Genomic DNA, 21750 nt, shown 5'->3' with positions numbered 1-21750 from the left:
ACCAGAAACACTTCGCAAGTGATATACCCCTCACCTGCCCCCTCGATGTCCTTACTGCCATACCACCACGCTATCGGACCTGACACACCTAGTTTGTTGGTGTCCAGCTTTCGCCGGGCACCGTACATTCGAATCACCCCAACCACATCCCGATCCACCACAAACTGACGCACAACTATTATCTGAAATAGCAATTTATCCAAGTAAAAGCGGGCTAGCACGGGTTGTTTGAGTGGGTCCTCCCCCGAACGAACTGGCAAACCTGCACAAACTCTTGACTCAACTGTGATCCCTATTGCGATCACCACGAACTAGCCCATTAATTGCAGGTTCCAAGAACTGGCCCAGTTATTGACTCTACTCAGAACGACCAGCATTTGTTCATTTTCTCTTACCCTCCCTCCGCCTTCCTTTCGTCCATCGTGACCAGTGGTCATCCTTTTTTATTAAAGGTTCTCTCTCTCTCTCTCAGTTTTCCTTCCCCCATGCACGATCTACGATATGCGGTTGCTCCGACCGCAACTTCAGCTTCTTGACCGGACCTCCTTGACTAAAAGATCATTTTCAGTACGGATTGGTGGAGCTAGTTATGGCCATTTTATGCCCGTCCGTGGAGTGCCTCAGGGATCGGTGATTTCACCCTTCCTATTTAACGTAGTTATGCTGCCACTTGCCTGGCATCTTGGCTCCATGCCAGACATACACCTTTTGGTGTACGCGGACGATATTACAGTATGGACTGTCCACCCAGACTTGTCTCAACAAGCCGCGAGCCTGCAACAAGCTTTAATCGACACACAGAAGTGGTGTGAATACGCTGGGCTCTCGCTTTCAGTCGAGAAGACAGCCCTTCTGTCCGTTGCCAATGCTTGGGGCCGTCGTAGATTGGAGATATCCCTGATCGCGCTACAACTATCCGGCCAGCCTGTGCGCACTGCTACCTCTCTTCGCGTGCTGGGATTGGAAATTTCGTCATCAGGGTCAGCTGCCTTGTGGCTTCGATCTGCCCGCCAACAAGCAGGTCAAATGCTACACCTTATCCGACGCATGTCACAAAAGGCTGGGGGCTCCTGCTTCAAAATAGCCCGACTCTTGGTGCGGTCAATACTTCAGCCTCGACTTATCTATCAGGCTCAATTCCAGCATATGACCCAAGCGGAGTGGGCCCGACTTGAATCAATTAATAGAGCTGCAATGCGGATAATCACCTGCCTCCCTCAAATGACGCCCATACCATCTCTTGAGGCAGAAGCTCAACTGAACACCCTGGATGAGCTTGTACATCAGCGCCGCTCCGCCCGCCAGCACAAACTTAATTTTGTTGCGGAGGCAGCGGCGTTGGCAATTTACATGGGCCGTCCTCTACCCGCCTTTCCAGCCCACCCTGTAACTAGGCCGCCCTGGCTATACCATCAAGTGACCGACAACAGGCCGCTAACTAGACTCCACAGTCGGTCGACCGGGAACGCAGACGCGCAGACCGCAGGCGCACCATTACGAGCGGCTGCGAACCAGCCCCAGGTTGTAGAGGCATTTGTGGACGCTGGGGCCCAAGACGGCGTTTTAACTACGGCGATCCAATGTCCCTCTCATTCAGAAGCGAACCAAAACTGCGCTTATGAATCACTTCGCACATGGCCTTCTATGCTAGCGGAGCTTACAGCCATCCGGGACGGACTGCAAGCGCTACTACCAGCACTTCAAGCCCCTGGAAGTTTTACTGTACAAATGTACACGGACTCAACGGCGGCCATACGGGATTTGCGCCGTGTATCCTCCAACTCGTCCGTTTCAAGAGAGATTCATAAACTGCTGGACACATACCCCTGCCCTCTCCGACTGTCGTGGATCCGGCGTAATACTATCACCGCGCATATTGCGGCGGATACTTCCTGTCACCTCTCCTCGGTTCCACGACCGCTGCCCTTGCTGACAACGGACCCACATGAAAAATTTGTCCAACTAAAGGAAGATCTGCGTCGCGCCACACGCGCTCTCATCCCACCGTGTGGAACAGACCTTCCCAGTGGGCTCGCTCGCTGGGAGGAGGTCCTGCTGCGTAGACTTCGAGTTGGGGTGGCCCTATCTCCTGCGGTAACCCGGGCGTGGCCACCACGATACCATGCCCCGTTTACCAACACCTGCCCTTTCTGTACGGTTCCTGCCGAAGACGCCGACACCAACCACCTACTATGGACGTGCCCTTCCCTTAGTGCAGCGAGATCCAGACACCTTCGCGGCACAGGCCTGCATCCTGGGAGACCTCCTGATCTGCACCGATGGCTGTGGGGGCCCCACCACCGCTGTCTTCTGGACTTCCTCCGGGAAACGGGTGCCAACTTGTACCTCTAAGACTTTATGCCACAGGGCATACTATCGCAAAAAAAAAAAAAACAGCTTTTTCTGGCCGACCGATTTTACCGTACCTCACAGCTCGCGTGCTTGAAACACAGTGATCTAAGGCTTTCGTCTTAAAAATCCACGGAGAGCGCGGGATCCGGCGCTGTATACGTGTACTAGGACAGCACCCATTGGCTTCCCGGTACCCAGACAAAGAAAGTGGTTGTTGGGTGTTGGGGAAAGAGGAGATTGTGAATCGTAAAGCGTTGTTTAGTGCCGATAACCATCGTCAACCCCATCAGCATCGACAACAGCGGCGAGAGAGCGACCGGCCGCGGCGCGGCGTGCTAGGAAGCTTCGCTTTATGGTATGGCGAGCGGGGATCCCTGGCGTTGTCCACGAGCCTGCTTTCGACGCGCGTACGGGGCAGCTCGCACTGCGTACCTCTCGTGCAACGCCTTTCTGCTGCGACTGCTGGGCGGCACAGAGGAGGAGACCGTCTGTGGGCTCGGCTGGCGCGCATTGTATCCTTGGCTGGTCGAGCAGAGGATGGAAGCGCTGCTGTTCGCGTTCTCAGCCGCGGCGGCCATGCCTTCCACGGCGCTCACGAGAATATTCCAGGAGCAGGCCTGCCGCCGGAGCCTGTCCTACTCCGAAGACGTCTGCAAGGACCTCTCCAAATTCGATAATCAACGGTGAGGAGACGCTGACATCCGCGCCTTTTGGCACCACGTCGCGCAGATAGAAGATGCAGAACGGCAGTGCGTCTATTCTAGCAGCAGATGGTAGAAATGCTGAAGAGAACTTCTCCCGGCAGCTGCCTCTCATTGGCTTATAAATACACGGGACAATCCCTTTAAAATAAGCGTTTTGTTATAATAGTGTCTATTCTACCGGCGCTGGCAGAATATTTTTTTCAGAAATTCTACCGGCAGCAGCGTGTGATTGGTTAACCTGGGGCAATTCCGGGAGAAAGACTGCTCAAAAATCCACCCTTTCGGTTCTTCCTGTGGCAGTGTGCTATTGTACCCGTTCTGAAACCGAAGAGTATACGGTTTTAAGGGACTTATATATGGTTTGAGTTGGGTGTACGATAGTTTGCGTTCGGTGTAGTGTAGTTTAGTCAAGTTAGATTCGGGTTGATTCGGGACATGGTAGATTAGGTTACATTAGGTTGATTAGACGAGGCTGGTTTGGTTACCTTACTTTATGTTCTACTGCCCGAAATTCTAATACCGGCAAAATTTTTTAAAAGTTATTCAGCCGGTGCCGGCAAAATACTAACTTCCTTATTTTACCGGAACATGTCATGTGTCTTCGGGCAGCCAAGGGGCGGCGACAGCCGGTAGAATTTCGGAGAAATTGTCCTACCAGCGCCGGCAGAATAGGCACTGCATTTTATTGTTCTCATGATACTTCCCCAGCAGTGGCAAAATGAGGTCCAGAAGTAAATTGACCCTGCTTAAACCTAACCTAACGTAACCAACCTAATAGCCTAAACTAACCTAACCCAACATAACCTATAGCCTTAACCAGCCCAACTACACCGCACACAACCTATCTTAAAACGTCCTGTGCGTCGACCTCGTGATAACTATGGGAATAACCCGACTGCAAAAGAATTCGCCAACAAAATTTCAATGAACGAAAAATTGTAAACTCTGAATGCCGCAATAAAAGAACGCTATCCCACCCCGTGCAGCCGGCGGGACTGATTTTGGGGGAGTATTTGCCTCTCAATGACGCTCCGGGTGGCGTGCTTAGCCGATCACAAAGCGACTGACTGCCGGGAGAAATTCTCTGCGGTATTTATACCAGCTGCCGGTTGAAAGCACACTGCCTTATTTTAAGCACTTAGCACTTCTTATGGTGTGTGAATGCGAAAGCAGGATTGCCCACTTGAGCGCCTTTGGGATCTTGCCGATTGCCGCGCTTTACTATGCGATCTGCCGCTTTCGAACGGCTTTGATCAGTCGCCTACACGTTGCACTGCTGCTCGTTCCCTCCGCCGTGTAAGGGGAGAGTTGGCAACGATGGTGAATTTTTGCTGTTTTGTCTGAGTTTTTCCGCTGCCTTCATGTGCGGTTTACTAGACTTCAGGTCAGTTCAGAAATATTTTATTGAGGTTGAGGAGGAGAGTAAACTGAACAACTTGGGTGGAGTCCTCTTTCTTTCCAGGGCCTCAGACGCTTGTACACCAACCTAGGCTTCTGTAAGTCTGCTAGCACTAGTCTTCCAAGGCCTCGCTGGCCGTGGTAGCCTCCCATGCTTCCAAAGAATGAAGTGTACAGTTATAGGTCTGCCGAAGAACTGGGCAGTTCAATGCGGTGTGGAAGAGGATTACTTTTTCGTTGCATTTGAAACAGTCCTCACTGAACCTGTCAGTGAACATAGCGCCAGCCTGGATTAGTGTGGGTGTGTGTTCGTTTGTATTCTCAGTGTTTTTGTATCGTGGATGTCTAGTCCCATGTCCAGTGTTGGTAGTGTTCTTTTTTATAGTATTCTCTTAAAACGTTCATCGTAGGATTCGTATACTGGAAGGACGTATACGGTCTCTTCTCCCTGCTGCCGAGATTAAACTCGCGCGATGAGGCCTGCAACTAAAACTTTTGCTTCGCTTCCTGCAGTACTCTGAACTGGTGTTCTCCCCTCTCTTTGCGACATTTTTTTTTAATTTTTATTCAGCATTTACAGTTACGATTTCCTTTTGAATTATTGTTTCTGTCCGAACTTTGCTTACAGCATTTCCTTGTATCTCATCTTCAATAGATTTTTTTTGTTTGCCCTAACGCTGCTGTCCCCTCAATGTCCAACGTTCACCTCACATCACTGTAGCCACCCTCATATGGCGTTGCAGGCCCTGCCACCAGAGGGTTGACCTCACCAGTTCACATTTAAGAGCCCGCTCTCTCCCTACTCTCCCTCCCCTCCCCTCCCCTCCTGTCCTCTCTTCTCCTCTCCTCTCCCTGTCTCTCTCCCTCCCTCTCTCTTTGTCTCTCTATATTTTTCTCTCTCGTGCAATGGAACGCCTCCGGCTACGGAATGCTTTCTTAGGAGCCGTCTCGCTGTTACAGACACCGATGCCAACGCCGAAAATGGCTCTTTCGCTTAATGGGAAATCTAATGCTTTCGCGTAAAACCGGCGGCGCTGCCGAGTTGTGAAAGAATATGGACGAACGAAGAGCGGGAATTGGAGGAGAATGCGGAAAAACGTCTTTTTTTTTTCTAAATACTTGTCAGCAAAGCGCCGTATAAATGTTTTCTAGTTCATGCACATACCTTTCAGGAGTGTTAAATTGGTGCTTATCAATCAGAACGTATCAGAATTCGTATATGTACCTATTCATTTTCCGTACCACTTTAAGCCTCGCAAGTGGACTTTGTCTCCCATGGTTCTTCTTAGCTTTTTATACCTTGTGAAAACTCAACCACTCCATACGGTGAAGAATGATGCTATCAGTTTCAACACAGTTGCATAATGACGTAATCCGCTTCAGCCCAAAAGTATAATCCCAGCTCTTCCCCTTTTGCTGATCCCTTGGTCTAAATATTTAGCAAGCTCAACTGCCAGGTGCCGGAGCTATGCGAGGAAGCCAAAGCATTGATTGGCAATGACGGCGCGTACGATAGCGTACAACGCACCAATGGGAACCACCCAAGACGTATAGCGGAAAGCCTGGATAGTGAAAAATGATTCATAATTAGTGGGGCGACGCAAAAAAAAAAAAAAACGGACATGAGAGGCAAACAGACGAAACGGGGAGCATATCACCCAAGATTTTCAGGAATGTGCCGATGGAACCATCTTTTAACACTCGATATCGTGATATTCAGGTACTCGATTGCAATTCCTGTGTGTGCGCCTCTAAAGTTACGAACGTGATAAACCAAATACAGGAAGATTAACGTGGTTGATTTTTGTTATCCGTTCCACGTTTGCGCTGTCTTTTGAACACAAACACGATGATTAGTACTTATACTAATAGACAAGTGAAAAGTGAACACGCAAAATCAAAGAATCACGTAAATACTCGATTGTGTTATATTTCTAACTTCATATTTCAAACTTCACGATGGCTAGACAGGATACTGGTAAACTTTCCCAGGAGACGAAAGATCTAATTAGGAGACGGCAAACCATGACAATCTCCACCCCAGCTGACAGAATAGAACTAGCGGAGCTTTCGAAGTTAATAAGCGTAAGACAGCTGACATACGAAAGTTTAATATGGATAGGATCGAATATGCAGTAAAGAACAGAGGCAGTCTGAAAGCAGTGAAAAGGCGTCAAGGCGTGGGGAAAAATCAGATGTATGCACTTAAAGAAAAGCAAGACAATGTCATCACAAATAGGGATAAAATAGTCAGAGTAGCCGAGGAGTTCTATAGAGATCTGTACAGTAGCCGGGACATCCAGGATAATGCCGAAGGAGAAAGTAGTTCACAGTAGATAGACATCCCATCAGGAACGACAGAATTAAGGAAGGTTTTAAAGAAATGAAAGGGGCCAAAGCACCTGGTGAATATCAGATAACAGCAAACCACTTGAAGGATGGCGGACAAATTGTACAAGTAAAACTGGCAAACCTGTACACGCAATGCCTAATGACCTCGAGTGTACCGGAATCTTGGAAGAACGCGAACATCACCCTAATCCTTAAAAAAGGTGCCATGAAGGACTTAAAAAATTACAGGCCGATCAGCTTACTGTCAGTCGTCTACAAGGTATTTACCAAGGTAATTGTTAGAAGAATTTCTGCCACCTTAGCTTTCAGTCAACCTAAAGAACAAGCAGGGTTCTGTAAAGGCTATTCAACAATGGACCATATCCACACAATCAATCAGGTGATAAAGAAGTGCGCGGAGTATACTGAACCCCTATATATAGCCTTCATAGATTATGAGAAAGCATTTGACTCGGTCGATACCTCAGTAGTCATTCAGGCATTACGGAACCAGAGGGTAGACGAGCATTATGTAAGAATACAAGAGGATATTTAAAATGGGTCCACAGTTACCATCATCCTCCATAAGGAGAACAGTAAAATACCTATAAGGAAGGGCGCCCGACAAGGAGACACAATCTCTCCAATGTTATTCACAGCATGTTTACAAGAAGTATTCAGAACATTGGGTTGGGAACAGGTGGGAGTAAGGGTTAATGGAGAATACCTCAGTAACCTCAGATTTGCTGATGACGTTGCCTTGCTAAGTGACTCCGGGGACGAATTACAAAGCATGATTACCGCACTGGACAAGCAGAGTAGAACCGTTGCACAGAAAATTAATATGTAGAGCCCTAACGTAATGATCAATAACATCGGGACAGCACAGTGGTTTGAGATAGGTGGCGAGGCAGTGGAAGTGGTAAGCGAATATACCTATTTAGGCGAAGTTGTGACCCCGGATCCCAACCATGAGGCAGAGATAATTAGAAAGATAAGAATGGAGTGAAGTGCATTCTGCAGGCATTCTCAGATAATGAATTGCAGCCTACCATTGTCCCCGATGAAGAAAGTCTGACAGCTGCATCTTACCGGTACTCACCTATGGGGCAGAAACTTGGAGGGTCACTAAGAGGGTTCAACTTAAATTGAGGACGACTCAGCGGGCAATGGAACGGAAGATGATAGGTGTAACATTAAGTGACAAGATGAGAGCGGAGTGGGTCAGGGAACAAACGTGTGTTAAGGACATATCAGTAGAGATTAAGAAGAAATGGACGTGGGCAGGGCATGTAATGCGAAGGCAAGATAACCGCTGGTCATTAAGGGTAACAGAGTGGATCCCTAGAGAAGGCAAGCGTTGCAGGGGGCGGGAGGAAGTCAGATGGGCAGATGAGATCAAGACGTTTGCAGGGATAAATTGGTCGCATGACCGGGGTAATTGGAGGTTAATGGGAGAGGCTTTTGCCCTGCAGTGGGCGTAGATAGGCTGGTGATGATGATGATGATTTCAGACTTTGTTACCGTTATAGAGCCATGCGACACTTTTACTTGTATGGAGAGAAATAGCGCTGTTTGGGTGCTCCAGTTCATATTTTTGCGATTGCGTTTCATTTGACCGTAACTGTACATGTTAAATATGTTCCGTAGCAAAGGTACTGCGTGAGAAAATCAGGCCTCTTGTCCTTGCTTTTATTTCTGCGCCAGAAATAATGGCGACAAAGAATAAGACAGCTGCAACGACAGAAACGTCCACAGACCGTGGGCGAGAAAAAATTAGCAGTGGGTTAGCTCGGCTATGCCAGGATGTACGTAGCGTGAGCTAAGGTTCAGAAATCCAATCCAATCTAGTCCAATCGAACCTAATCCAATTCAATCCAGACCAGTCCAGTCACTGCTCCTCGAGCATACGCACCACGGCTCTGCAGGGGCCACGCAGACGGCTATCAAGCGGCTCCGGTGCAGCATCAGACTTGGGTACTGTGCAACGGAGGCGCATAGCTGGGCCACGGCCGCTGGATGAGATTCATCTAGCGGCCGTGGCTGGGCACGCGCCGGCGCCAGTGCGTCTGCCGCGGCTATGGTGTCACTTCTTTGGAATGCGCAGACCGGCAAATGTGCAGACCCAATTCGCTACACACCCGTACTCCAGTTGGATTCAATTTCCAATACAATCCAATGTAATCCAATTCAATCCAAATCCAATCTAATCCAATCCAATTTAATGCTCCTCGCGCTTGCGCAGCACGGCCCTTCAGGGTCCACGCGAAACTGCTCAACCTCGGCCAGTGCAGCTTACGCTACAAAAGAACACTTCCTGAGACAGCCATAATCGCTGCAATCCTCGCATTCACAGCTACCAGGTCTACGTGGTGTCGCGTCGCTACCTCCTGTTGTCCGAGGGCTTGCTGACCCTGCTTTCGGCCGTGGTCGCCATCCTGGCCGGCCCCGTGTGCGACAAGCACGGCCAGAAGACGCTGCTGGGCCTAGCCATCGCTGGTTCCGCGGGCACGTCGCTGGTCCGTGCTTTTCTGGCCCTGGGAAGCAGTCCCATGCTCACGTATGTGGCCGCTGTCATTCCCATGGTAAGCCTGAGTATCCGTCCCGTGTTCCTAACTGCGGCGCTTTCCAAAACCCGACGTCGCGTTTCTAAAACATGCTTCGTGAAAATGTACTGTGAAACGTACTGGTTTGCTGCATTTCGGTAAAAATTCGGTTATCCTCAGCAGTAAACGTCCTCTCACAAAATAAGCTAGTATACGAGTACAACCAATGCGTTCTTCCGATAATGACAGATGGGATAGAGACGTGGGGTCTCATTAAGCGCCCTGAAAAAAAAAAATCTTTGATCAGCTTAATTACCCAAGAGAGAAGAATGCTAGGGGTCACATTTAGGAATATTGATTTATTGATTATGGGGTTCGACGCCCCGGAACTCCGCAGGTTATGAGGCGAGCCGTAGTGGAGGGCTCCGGATTAATTTTCACCACCTGGGGATCTTTAACGTGCGCCGAAATCTCGAACACACGGGTGTTCTCGCTTTTCGCCTTCGTCAGAAAAGCGGGCACCGCGGCCGGGAACCGAACCCGCGTCCTCGTGATCAGCAGCGCAACGCCTTAACCACTGAGCTACCGCGGCGGGTAAACAACTGCTAAATGAACTCCGTGTTTCGGTCTCAGTAGCCTACGGCCTGGGTCCAAACGCCAGCAGTGCTAATTTTAGTTCAGGAGACCCGTGATATATTTTTAATAGTGGAGCTGTTTAAAGGGGTACTGCCACCAATTTTAGGCGCTAATATTATTGCACAGTTCACTTCCTTTACTCAACAGAATACCTTGGCTGAAATATGAGCGGCCTGCGACGCGAAGAACATACTTTAATTGGATCTCATTTATCGCGCCGACGGAACAGCACGCCGAGCGGCGCTCAACAAATGGACATCAGCGTGACATCATCCCGAAGTAGCCAAAAGAAGTGACGCGACAGCGCTCGTCAAAAACTCGTGACGTCACTTCACGCGCGCGGCCTAGCTAGCGGCGACTCGAACCCGCGTCCTTGGGCTCAGATGCACAACGTCTTACCCACCACACTTAGAAATAAGAAGACAGCTGTGTGAGAACGAACTCCTGCAGAAGACACTCTAGTTCAAATTAAGCGAAAGAAGTGGGTTTGGGCAAAACACGTCATACATACGAGGGACAACAGGTGGTCCATCCGCTCAACGGAGTGGCTGACAATAGACCGCAAGCAAAATATGGGTGGACGAAGGACTCGATGGAGGGATGAACTCCAAGAACACTGGCGCTGAGAATAGACTCGTCTGGCTCACGATAGACGTTGCTGGGAATATTTGGGAGAGGCCCTCGTCCTGCTGTGGGCACACACGTGATCATCATGATAATGATGGAGATGATGACGACGACGACGACGACTATGACGATGATGATGATGTCTACTGCGAAAAAGGGGGTGACGAAGGGTGGAACATAGTTCGTGGCCTGCACCCAGTGATGCATACTATCGCGCTTCAAAGAACAGCGCCGGGTTCGTAAAATAAATAAGGTTCACTGAAGAGAACATACGCTCCGTAGTAACCTGAAAGCAAACACTCGCGTGGAAAAAGCAGTCAACGGAGTGGCGGGCCATTAAAGCGTCGGCGAATGAAATGCCGCGATGTTGGCTCAGCGTACATTTACCCCAGAACAATTACCTTTCCGGATCCGTTTACTTAAATCTAGAACATTGCCGAACGAACAAGAACAGTCCAGGTTAATGACAACGATGTGGCTCCTTTTCCTTAGGCGAACTGTAGTCTTCTCGATCACGGCGCACAGCTGCTGCGTCTCAGGAAGTGTTCGCGTGATGAGCGAACGCACGGCGACGCGCGCTACTTTGCCGTTATCTCGCTGCGCGTCGCAACTGCCGAGCATTCTGTCGTAAACCGTGTTTGAACCTTCCGCGCAAATGTCACGTGGTTCGGATGAGCCACGCAACGAGGAGGACGCGAATCGTTCTCCGGCACTCCCTCCTGAGTGCTGTAGTGCGCTGAGGCAGCACTCACTCATGGGTTCTCTCGAAGGCAGCGACGGTAAGCCTCTGCGTCGGCGGCGCGAACTGCATCTCAGGAAGTGGTCGCAATCTGCTGGGTCTCAGGAAGGGACCGCCAACTGCGTCTGAGGAAATGAGCGCACGTAATCGTCGAGCGCATGAAGGCACACGCTGATAGGGCCTCATCTCGGAGCGCGTCGCCCCCACCTTGCATGTCCCACTGCCTCCCCTCGACATGCGTCGCCGCCGAGGAGCGTCTATACGCTGCGGCTCAGCATACTGCCCTCACACTTTCCCTCACATTTTCGCCACACTTTCCTCCGTCGTTTTCTTTGTTTCTTCGTTCGCTCGGTTACGACTAGGACGCCGATGTCAAATCACAGTAGCGGTCGCCGAAGTGCCGCACACTAAATTGATTCAGCGAGCGCACTCCCCCCGGCAAACATATTTTGTAGCGTAAGCTACACTGGCCGAGGTTGAGCAGATTCCCGTGGACCTTGAAGGGCCGTGCCGCGCAAGCGCGAGGAGCATTGGATTGGATTGTATTGGATTGGATTGGATTGGGTTGGAGTACGGGTGTGTAGAGAATTGGGTCTGCACATTCGCCGGTTTGCGCATTCCAGAGGAGTGACGCCATAGACGCGGCAGACGCACTGGCGCCGGCGCGTGCCAAGCTGTGCGCCTCCGTTGCGCAGTAGCCAAATCTGACGCTACGCTGGAGCCTCTTGATAGCCGTTTCGGTGGCTCCTGGAGAGCCGTAGTGCGCATGCGCGAGGATCAGTGACTGAACCGGACTGGATTGGAATGGATTGGAAATCGTTTTAGCAGCAGTAAGCATGGTAATCAGCTAATCCTAGACTACCAGGAAACCCAAGAATAACCAGCTGAACCTTAGCTCATGCTACGTATATCCTGGCACAGCCGAGCTAAGCCGCTGCTATTTTTTTCTCAGGGTTCCATAGGAACCTAGGATATTCTGCAGAGTCTTCTACACCTGTGTAGTGACGAGATTGCCTTCTTTTCCCTGCAGGGAATTACTGGTGGTCACGTCCTCGTGCTCGCCTGCTGCTACTTCGCTGTGACAAAGAACACCAACGCCAGACTTTTCAGAACCATCAGGTACTGTGTAGGACGCACAAAGCACCTTCCAGCAGAATGGCGAGTTGGGATAGTTGGTGAAATTGCATGTCGAAACCATCAAAAAGCGGAGCACTTGAAAAAACGCGACACAAACGAAAGGGAACACAGGACGAGCGCTTACTCACAACTGAAGTTTAATCAGAAAAGACGAAGAACATATAGCCTCCCAGTCAGCATATGGGAACAACCCAAAAACCGGTACCGGCACCAGCCGGTACCAGCAAATGCCGGTACTGTGGTGGTTGCAGGCCGCTTTTCTCTGCGTCCAAGCATGCGCGCCAGATGACGAGAGAAATAGCTGAGGCGTTACAGATGAGCCAGAGAGGGGACGTTTGTGTCAATCAGTCTTGTGTTGCCTTACACGCCAAAGAGATTGCGTATCTTGGTCGTAATTGAGTTGCACACCCCCTGACATTCAATGATGTAGTTGTTTTGTTTTCGTTTTTTTGTGGGTTTCTATCGTTGTTTGTGGTTTTTGGGTTCTTCCCATTGATTATTGAAGACGCATGCGTGGTATGTTGACTGGGAGGGTATATGTTCTTCGTCTTTTTTGATTAAACTTCAGTTGTGAGCAAGCGCTCGTCCTGTGTTCCCTTTCGTTTGTGTCGCGTTTTTTCAAGTGTTGCGCTTTTTGAAGGTTTCGACATACTAAGCATCTGGCCTGTAGTCAGACTCTGGACTTGATATTGGCGATCATTCGAATATAAACGGCGCCATGAAAAGTTTGTTCACGTATTTCTCGGAAGTAAAACATCTCGATAAACAAAATTGAGTTGTACAGAAGTTTTTGCGCCGTTCCTCCGCTTTGAGTTCTAACCTCGTTAGCCAGTACCCGTAGCTTTACGTACAGTGAAGTTGACGTAATTTGGCGCGTCGTAATGCTCAGCATTATATCTGCGTAACGTTAATTCGAAACCAGGCTAAGGCTTTCAGTCTTAGCAACGGATAGCAGAACAAGACACAAAGAGAAAAGGATGATGATGATTAATGAGAGGAGAGTTCGGCAATTCTACGCTAATGCTTTCGCATTCACTGCATCATAATGAGCACTTAGGAGTTCTCAGAAGTTTTTAAACATAAAGCAGGATTCTATGAAACTATTTTTATTGCGCCGTTTTGCCACAGGGCATCAAAGGAATGGGAAGATACATGCTCAAGTTTACATGTATGTATAAAGATATAGAAACTGAATAGAGGAAAAGGTTGCAGGAGGCAGGCGGCTTCATGCACTACAAAATACTACGTAGGCCAGTCGCGGCAAGAAAGTCCAACAGCTGCTTGTAAATTTACTTCTGGTCAATCCCACCTGCTGGTTGAAGCTGCATGCAGCACGAGAGCACTCGTGCTGGAAGCCATTAACAGTAGATTAATGCAACGCACAGCTGCACTAACCTCCTCTCATCTAACCAAAAGGAAGATATAGCTCGCCCTGACATCGCTGTAGCTTCCATTGCTTGCACGTTGGAAGGCTGCGAACTGATGTGTTGCTATCACGACATTCCGCTCCCCTGTCGCTAAAAACCAGGTACTCTCTGTAACACCTGGCGCCATCTACTCGTTCGCTTGAAATCATCCTGCTATTCTTTTAAACTGCTAAATGATTGATTGTACGGGTTACGCGCCGACGCAACGCAGGCGATGAGGCGCGACGTAGTGGAGGGCTCCGGATTAATTTTCACCACCTGGGGATCCTTAACGTGCGCCGAAACCTCGTACACACGGGCGTTTTTGCTTTTCGCCTCCATCAGAAAAGCGGCCGCCACGGCCGGGAATCGAACCCGCGTCCTCGTGCTCAGCAGCGCAGCGCCTTAGCCACTGAGCCACCGCGGCGGGTAAACAACTGCTGAATGAACTCCGTGGTTCGGTCTCAGTAGACTACGGAGCGAACTGCCTGGGTCCGAGCGCCAGCAGTGCTAATTTTAGTTCAGATTGACCCACGATACATGTTTAACAGTGGACCTGTTTAAAGGGGTATACTGACACCAATTTTCGGCGTTAATACTATTGCCCAGTTCGGTTCCTTTACTCAACACCCTGGCTGAAATATGAGCGGCCTGCGACGCGAAGAACATACTTTAATTGGATCTCATTTATCCCGCCGACGAAACAGCACGCGGAGCGGCGCTCAGCAAATGGACATCATGCGCGACATCACCCCGTGAAAGCCAAAAGAAGTGACGCGACAGCGCTCGTCAAAAAAATCACGCCATAGCCACGGAATGAATGATGATAAGTGGGGCGAAGCTCGAGAGGGGGAGATCATCGGTAACCGTAACTCTCCCGTGAAAGTTCGCCCATTACATCATTAAGAAAGACGTAAGACTGTGTGCGTACATTGTACAAATCAACTTTTATTTTCGGAGTCAATGCTCCCAGGCCCAGACCTGGTGAAAGACCCCGCGCCATCGAGGACTACCCCGCACCTCCACCACAATTTCTCACGTAGGATGGGACACAACGGTAAAGAAAGAACTTTTATTTAGGGCGAACTTGTGCCCGAACAAGACGAGAAGAAACGAGCAAAGGTCCTTGCGTCTCGTTCGATCTCCGAGAACGACTGCCTGCGTTCGTGGCGTGATCTCTTGCGTGATCTCCCCCTCGCAGTGCACGTGCGCTCGCGCCTCCGTTGGCGAACACAGACAAGCTCGCGCTCCTGGTGCCGAGTTTGCGCTGCCGGTTGCAGCCGGTTCTTGCGCGTGCAATGCGGCCTACTTTGCGACATACAGACCCATGGCTTTAGGAGCTTCGCCCCTAAAACTCGTGACGTTACTTCACGCGCGCGACCCCGTGGGCGGCGACTGGGCGCTGGTGCATTCACAAACGGGTGCACGTATAGCCAGAGCTACAGGCATAACCGCTGCCCAAAAAGGTACTATTGGAAAAAGTTCCACACACGGGAAATGAAGCGATTATATAGCCTGTAATCGCAATAGAAGTCGCCATCAGGACTTTTATTGAAAGCGGTCATCGAATTTTGACCGCAATGGTAGGCGTGGCACCTTCAGGCAGGCCAGCCGTTTAGCTCCGGCGGCGGCGTGGTCGAAACAACGCCCCCACTGGCCTCCGCAGTGTTTTGTCGTCCGCACAAAGCGGTGAGGTCATGCCGGGATTCCGTCATATGCGCCTTTCGTGCTGAAAGCGCGGGAAATTGAAACCAACGATTTTCAGGCCATTGAATGTAATTAATTATCGCGGCTAAAGTATTTAAAGTGCTGTTTCGGGTTCGCCAGACAGTTAAGCATCGATAAAAGCGATAAAAATGAACACAAAATTTTCGTGTCAGTTTCCATCCGTGCCTGGCTTCGCTCAGAACTCGGCGAGGCGAATTTGAGAGGAGGAAAATGCTGGGCCAAGAAGACTGAGAGGAAGTGGCGAGGAGGAAAGGGGCCGACGAGCAGGTGTGGGGAGTGCGCGTCGTGCCGCAGATGTTCGGGTGGGAAGGAAAGCGTCGGGCGGCTGGCTGCGCCTAGTGAAGGCGTAAGCTCTGACGTGCAGGCGGTCTCCTAGTTGATGGAGGTGGTGTGCGCTCAGCGTAATCAGTGTCCGATGTACCGATAAGATGGGCAGACCTGAAAAAAAGCCATGTCAAATCTAGTGGAGACCACCTGCTCCACTGTTTCCCCAGTTTTCGTATCTCTGTAGCGAAGGTGGCCTAATGTTTTACTGAGAAATGTTCTGTGAGCTCAATTCTGCGCAATGTTTGCTCAAATAAAGGTCGTTTGGTATCTCTTAGGTCAGTTTAGGAGCGGGACGCAGCATGTAAGCAACGTTAATAAAAGTTCTGCATCGCACCGGAAATGCCGGGCTTGACCCTACTTTGGAACGAAATATCGCGCCCCTGTCATCTCGAGCAGCGCTGATAAAGCTAAGAGCAGTGCCCCAGAAAGGAGTGTGGTGACGTCACATGCGTGTTATGCATAGACTGTGTTAAGGAAGAAGGAAATGTCGTTTAGGATTCCTTGAGCGTTGTGATATGAAGTTCGGGTCTTTCCTTCTTCCGCCAGGTTCTTCCTCTTGGACATTGCGGCGCTCATCGGCAGTGCCGTGGGCTGGCTCTTTGGCCTGCTCCTGTACTCGATCCTCGGCCGTCACGTGTCCCTGTGGGTGGCGCTGGGCGCCCAATGCAGTCTGCTGGCAGTGCTTTGGGCCAGCCCCGTGATGAGGTGCGTGCGTGGATTATTAGCACGGCGAGCTATAGTGGCCGTCCAGGGGCCACACGTCGGACAAAATTGGGATTGTGTCTACAGTGCCATTGTAGTTCTAACCAGTTCATATCTCTTTTCGCCACCACTTTAACGCGTTTTTTAACGGCGGAGCTGTTTCAGCTTGAGTCCTGGCCGTTCCGAACGTTAACAACAAAAAAAAAAATTAGCAGTGGCTTAGCTCGGTTATGCCAAGATATACTTAGCGTGAACTAAGGTTCAGCTGGTTAGTTGAGAAATTACGTTAGAAATGAGAGGCGCTATCAAGCGGCTCCGGCGCGGCGTCAGGCTTGGCTACTACGGAACGGAGGCGCACAGCTGGGCACGCGCCGGCGCCAATGCGTCTGCCGCGGCTATGACGTCACTCCTCTTGAATGCGCAGACCGGCGAGGCGCGCGGTGGCGGCGGCTCCTGCGCGCCAGCTGTGCGCCGCGTGACGTCACTGCTCCTCGCGCATGCGCAGCACGGCTACCCAGGAGCCACGCGAAACTGCTCAACCTCGGCCAGTGTAGATCACGCTACAAAACAGCGCTCGGTGAAGTGAAGAGGGCAAATATTCTAAGCCGCGCGGTGTGATAGAAAGTTGCGAGGAGGCAAGGAGCCGACCAGCAGGTGTGGGGGCTACGCACCTCCAGAAAAAAAATTGGCCGCGTATCTGCTCCTTTCGTTCCAAATGCCGTCAAAAGACGATAGTCCATCGGCTTTTGCGAAGTAAATGCCTCCCTTCGCTTTCCCGCTCACCTCTCATGTTGTTCCTCTTGCGTCGCGCTCCTCCCAAGGTAAAGACGCCAAAGGTTTGCTTAAATCATTTTGAATTTACCGCGTTCCACTGCTCCAAACCGGGAGTCTCGATGCGAACGCTGCCGTACGGCGAAGACGCGCGTTAATCGAGGCGCCCTACTTCAACGTTTATAGAACCGCGTTTCCCTACTCCACGTGCGTTGCAAGCAGAACGTGGAAACTATCTATTGAAACCTTGCGTAACTGTTGCCGGTTGATTTGTTAAAATGGCGCCAGAAGCTACAGTGGCGCGGGCGACAGCAGGCGACGGCGGAGTGAATTCTTTTTCTGCAGTTGATGAAGTATTTAATTTCGCAAATTCAAGCATGTTTGATTTTTTTATAAAGGAACACTGCAAATATCACTTCTGTATTGATTTGTTGTCTCATATTTGCGTAATGCCTTGTTCTTCTTCAACAATGTTGACAAGTATGAACATTACACCGGACATAGACGGGTAGATTTAGCTGTGACTATATAAGACTATTGCGCAGGCATTGTTTTGCTTTGGCCGGGTGGCTGAATCGAGTCACAGACAGACAGACGGACAGACATACAGACAGACAGACCAAAATTTCTGGGTTTAAGTAGCCCAAGAAATACTATCGTCTTTAAAAGAAAAGCTTCCCGTGGTAGGAATCGAACCTGGGTCCCTCGCGTTTTTAAACCCGCGTCTGTCCGCCTGCGCTGTCATCGCATTCGGGGCGCTCTGCATTTTATTTGGGCTCGTAGCGCGGACAATGACTTTGGACTTTGGCTTCGGTCCTTGGCAGTTTGGATTGTGGACTTTAGGAGGTGGATGCTGGACTTTAATTTAACTCAGTTTGAATGGAGAAAGCTTCGCTTGTTAACCATCTTTGTCTTAATAAAGGGGCAGACCTAAGAAAAGCCAAGTTAAAGCTAGTGGAGACCCCTTGCTACGCTGTTTCCTCAGCCTTCGCACCTCAATTGCAATATGTGGTCTAATTCTCTTATTCACTATCCCAAAAACCGATCGAGCGTATATAATTATAACTAAACGACCTCTAGTGCTCTCGGTTTTCATAGATATTTTGCCGCGAATATGCCTATAAGGTTTTCTCTGCAAAGAATATTGTTGACAAGTAGGAGTTTTCGTCGTTTGGAACGGTCCTGCCACATAAATTTCATGCTCAAGAACTTTTTCACGTCTTTTTTTCGGTCGGGCAGCTTAGTCGAGGGACACACGATTGGACAGACGGGTCAAAATTTTCCCGTTCAAGTGGCACAAGGAGCTTGTTTTCGCTCTCCTGTTGCTGGCCTTCACCGAAAGGCCGTTATGACACAAACCCGTTAACGTCTCCGAGACGTGGGAGGGATCTAGCTAAACGCTCTCACTTACTGCTGTCAAGTGCTCACGCGGTATCTACAACAGTGTTGTTTCTGGGTTACACCAGGAAACAATTCTGTCTCACGAGAGTGCTGGTTTGGGCCTATTGGTAGAACATGGCACGGATTAGAAGTGCTTAGACAACAAGGACAAGCCAGTATACACACATATTGCCTTGCTTATCCTTGTTGTCTTAGCGCTTCTATTCTTTACAAGAGGGCTGGTTTGGGCCTATTGGTAGGGCATGGCAAGGATTAGAAGCGCAAGATAACAAAGACGAGTAGACACACATAGCGCCTTGCTTGTTCTTGTTGTCTTAGCGCTTCCATTCTTTACGAGGGTGCTGGTTTGGGCCTATTGGTAGGCGCTAAGACTACAAGGACAAGCGAGTAGACACACATAGCGCCTTGCCTATCCTTGTTATCTTAGCGCTTCCATTCTTTACGAGGGTGCTGGTTTGGGCTTGTGTGTAGAACACAAGAAAGAATTGAAGCGCTAGGACAACAGGGAAAAACGAGTTGACACACACATTGCGCCTTGTGTGTGTCGACTCGTTTTTCCCTGTTGTACTATTGCTTCAATTCTTTCTCGTGTTCCATTCTTTGCTTTCTTTGTGTGGGTTGAGCTCTAAGTTCAATTCAGTTCAGTCTGTTCAGTTCTACGTATCTCTAGACTGTATTTTATTGCATTGTTCGAGAATTATTTGTATGCGTAGTTAGTGCACAAACTTCGGCGTGCGCGATTATGTACGTGGTTTTGGGCTTTTATGTTAATACAAGGATTTTGTAACCCCACCGTGTATCGGCTTCAGCGGCCAACAGTATGAGTGAATAAACCTTTGTGACGTTTAAGTGTGGGAGGACCCTTTGAATGGTTTGTATAAGCACATGAATGTAGAATTCAGTACATATCTGGGGGAAAGTGTGCATTGGATAAAATGAGGCGGCTTGACGGACGAGCAAGATTTGGAGGTTCTGTTGGGATTTTATTTTCCTTCCGACATTCACGCTACCACTAAACATTGCGTTCGGATTACGTTTTCTCTCACCCTTAAATGTGCGCGCACATCTCTGCATAGTGACTCATCGGTGAGCACGACGGCCAAAAAGGCGGAACAGCTGCGCGCCCTGGTGAGCGTTGCCAACGCCCGCGAAGCGGCCAAGATATTCGGCGGCCACCGCGAGCTCAAGAAGACGCTCCAGTTGCTCTTCGCCATACAGGCGCTGCTCGCCACCATGAACTACGGTCAGCGACCATTTCATCCTCCTTCAGGGGTTTACGCGAAATTTCTGCATGACACTCACTTTGTTGGGCAAATTATTGCTGTACCACTGAACCATGGTATTTTAAAGCGAAAGTCTCAAATGGCCCATCAGTGTTCTCCCCGGAAATTTTCGAAGTGTGAACATATGAGAACAAGGGGGTACAAGATGTTAAATTGGAGAATAACAAATTTTCGTTGCACAAGCGGGACAACTCTGGTAGAATGTCGGGTATTGTGGTGCTGCGGGTATGGTGAATAGTGGGAGCTCTTAAAATAAAAATAAAGCGATAAGCGCAAGCATTGACTCCCAGATGTGCATGTGCTTGGTAACCTTCGGGACTTCAACGCCACATGTTCAGACTCCTTTTCACGTAACCAGGGGGAGGGAGGTCTAGCCAGCCGCCTTTGCTCTCACACAGTGGCCGTGTTTATTTTAAGTGCAGAACACTTTAGGCGCTCGTCGTTCTATCTCGCTCGCTGGAACCAAGCATATCGCCATGACGTTACGGTGTAGCCTGTCACGGTCCCTTCGCCGCGGCGTAACCGAGACGCTTCTAAAATCAAGCGGTTTATATAGTCATAAGCGCTCCAAACTCGTGAAAGGCCAACTGCACTCAAAATTTCGACCTCTTGAAAACACTGTTTCCGTATATTCTGCTGAAAAAGACCGCAAGATACAAACTACGACAGCTAAAATACGTGCGTGGAGGCCGCAAGCGGCCAGCGAAAATCGGCGATTTTGAAACCGAAACCGAGGAGAGCGCGGCCATTGCAGTGACGTTGCAGCCGTCCAGCGAGCGGCCGGACGGTCACCAGCTCGGGAGAAAGTCTGCGCGCAAGCTCTACGTGCGCACGGGGCAGCAGAGCTCGACCGGCTCTCCGGCTGCGTGGCTGGCCGGAGGAAGAAGCCCCCGTCGGCTGGAACGTGACAGGCGCGTCATGGCTGTTCACGCGATTCGCCGGCAGGTGCAGCGTGGTCTGCGGCGGAGCTTTTTTAAACGCTTCTGACTGATTAACGATGCGCTTCACGGGGTTACCACTTGTGTCCCACTTGATTTGGGGGTACTTATTACTCATTAAAAATAAATTTGGTGAAGGTGAAATTTGAGTGCAGTTGGCCTTGAACCGCTGGCGCTTAGCAGTGGCTTAGCTCGGCTATGCCAGGATATACGTAGCGTGAGATAAGGTTCAGCTGGTTATTCTTAGCTTTCCTGGTTGTCTATAGGATTAGCTGATTATCATGCTTACAACTGCTTATCATCCAATACAAATCCAAATCCAATCCAACCCAAATCCAATCCAAATCTAATCCAAATCCAAATCCAAATCCAAATCCAAATCCAATCGCAAAATGTGGGGTACGCCGCGAACAACAGCGTTACCCGGGGACGCCGCCTTGGTTCTCTATATACTTGGGTCGAGCGAACGAGCTAGGACGACAAGGCGAGCGCCTAAAGTGCTCTGCGCTTAAAATTTGAGAATAAATAATATGACGCCAGTTCTACCGCGTAGATGTTAAAGTAATGACACCACGTACCTGGAAGAAGACGTTTTATTTGACGCAGGCAACTGTGGCAGCAAAACTCTTTATACTTCATAAACTTGCTTATCCCGCTCCTGCTGGCTTTACCACTAAGTGGCGAACACTGAAAGCTGATTTCGTTTTTGACCCCGATTGTAACG

At 49.8% G+C, this 21750-nt stretch overlaps 1 protein-coding gene across 1 annotated transcript in view; it reads left to right on the top strand.

Annotated features, from left to right (window-relative positions):
- Positions 1-2709: 2709 nt before the first annotated feature.
- The window catches only part of LOC144161807 (putative peptidoglycan muropeptide transporter SLC46), a 28846-nt gene continuing 9805 nt past the window's right edge, over positions 2710-21750 (top strand). The window contains exons 1-5 of the mRNA XM_077692405.1: positions 2710-3035; positions 9142-9370; positions 12364-12452; positions 16478-16636; positions 19882-20048. Of these exons, the coding sequence (XP_077548531.1) occupies positions 2710-3035; positions 9142-9370; positions 12364-12452; positions 16478-16636; positions 19882-20048 (970 nt within the window). The remainder of the gene's footprint in view (positions 3036-9141; positions 9371-12363; positions 12453-16477; positions 16637-19881; positions 20049-21750) is intronic.

This window comes from Haemaphysalis longicornis, unplaced genomic scaffold (genome assembly GCF_048455015.1).
Source record: "Haemaphysalis longicornis isolate Haplotype H1 unplaced genomic scaffold, Haemaphysalis longicornis Haplotype H1 scaffold_12, whole genome shotgun sequence".
NCBI classification, from domain to species: Eukaryota; Metazoa; Arthropoda; class Arachnida; order Ixodida; family Ixodidae; genus Haemaphysalis; species Haemaphysalis longicornis.
The sequence above is the reverse complement of the archived record's forward strand: the minus strand, read 5'-3'. Positions and strand labels throughout refer to the sequence as shown.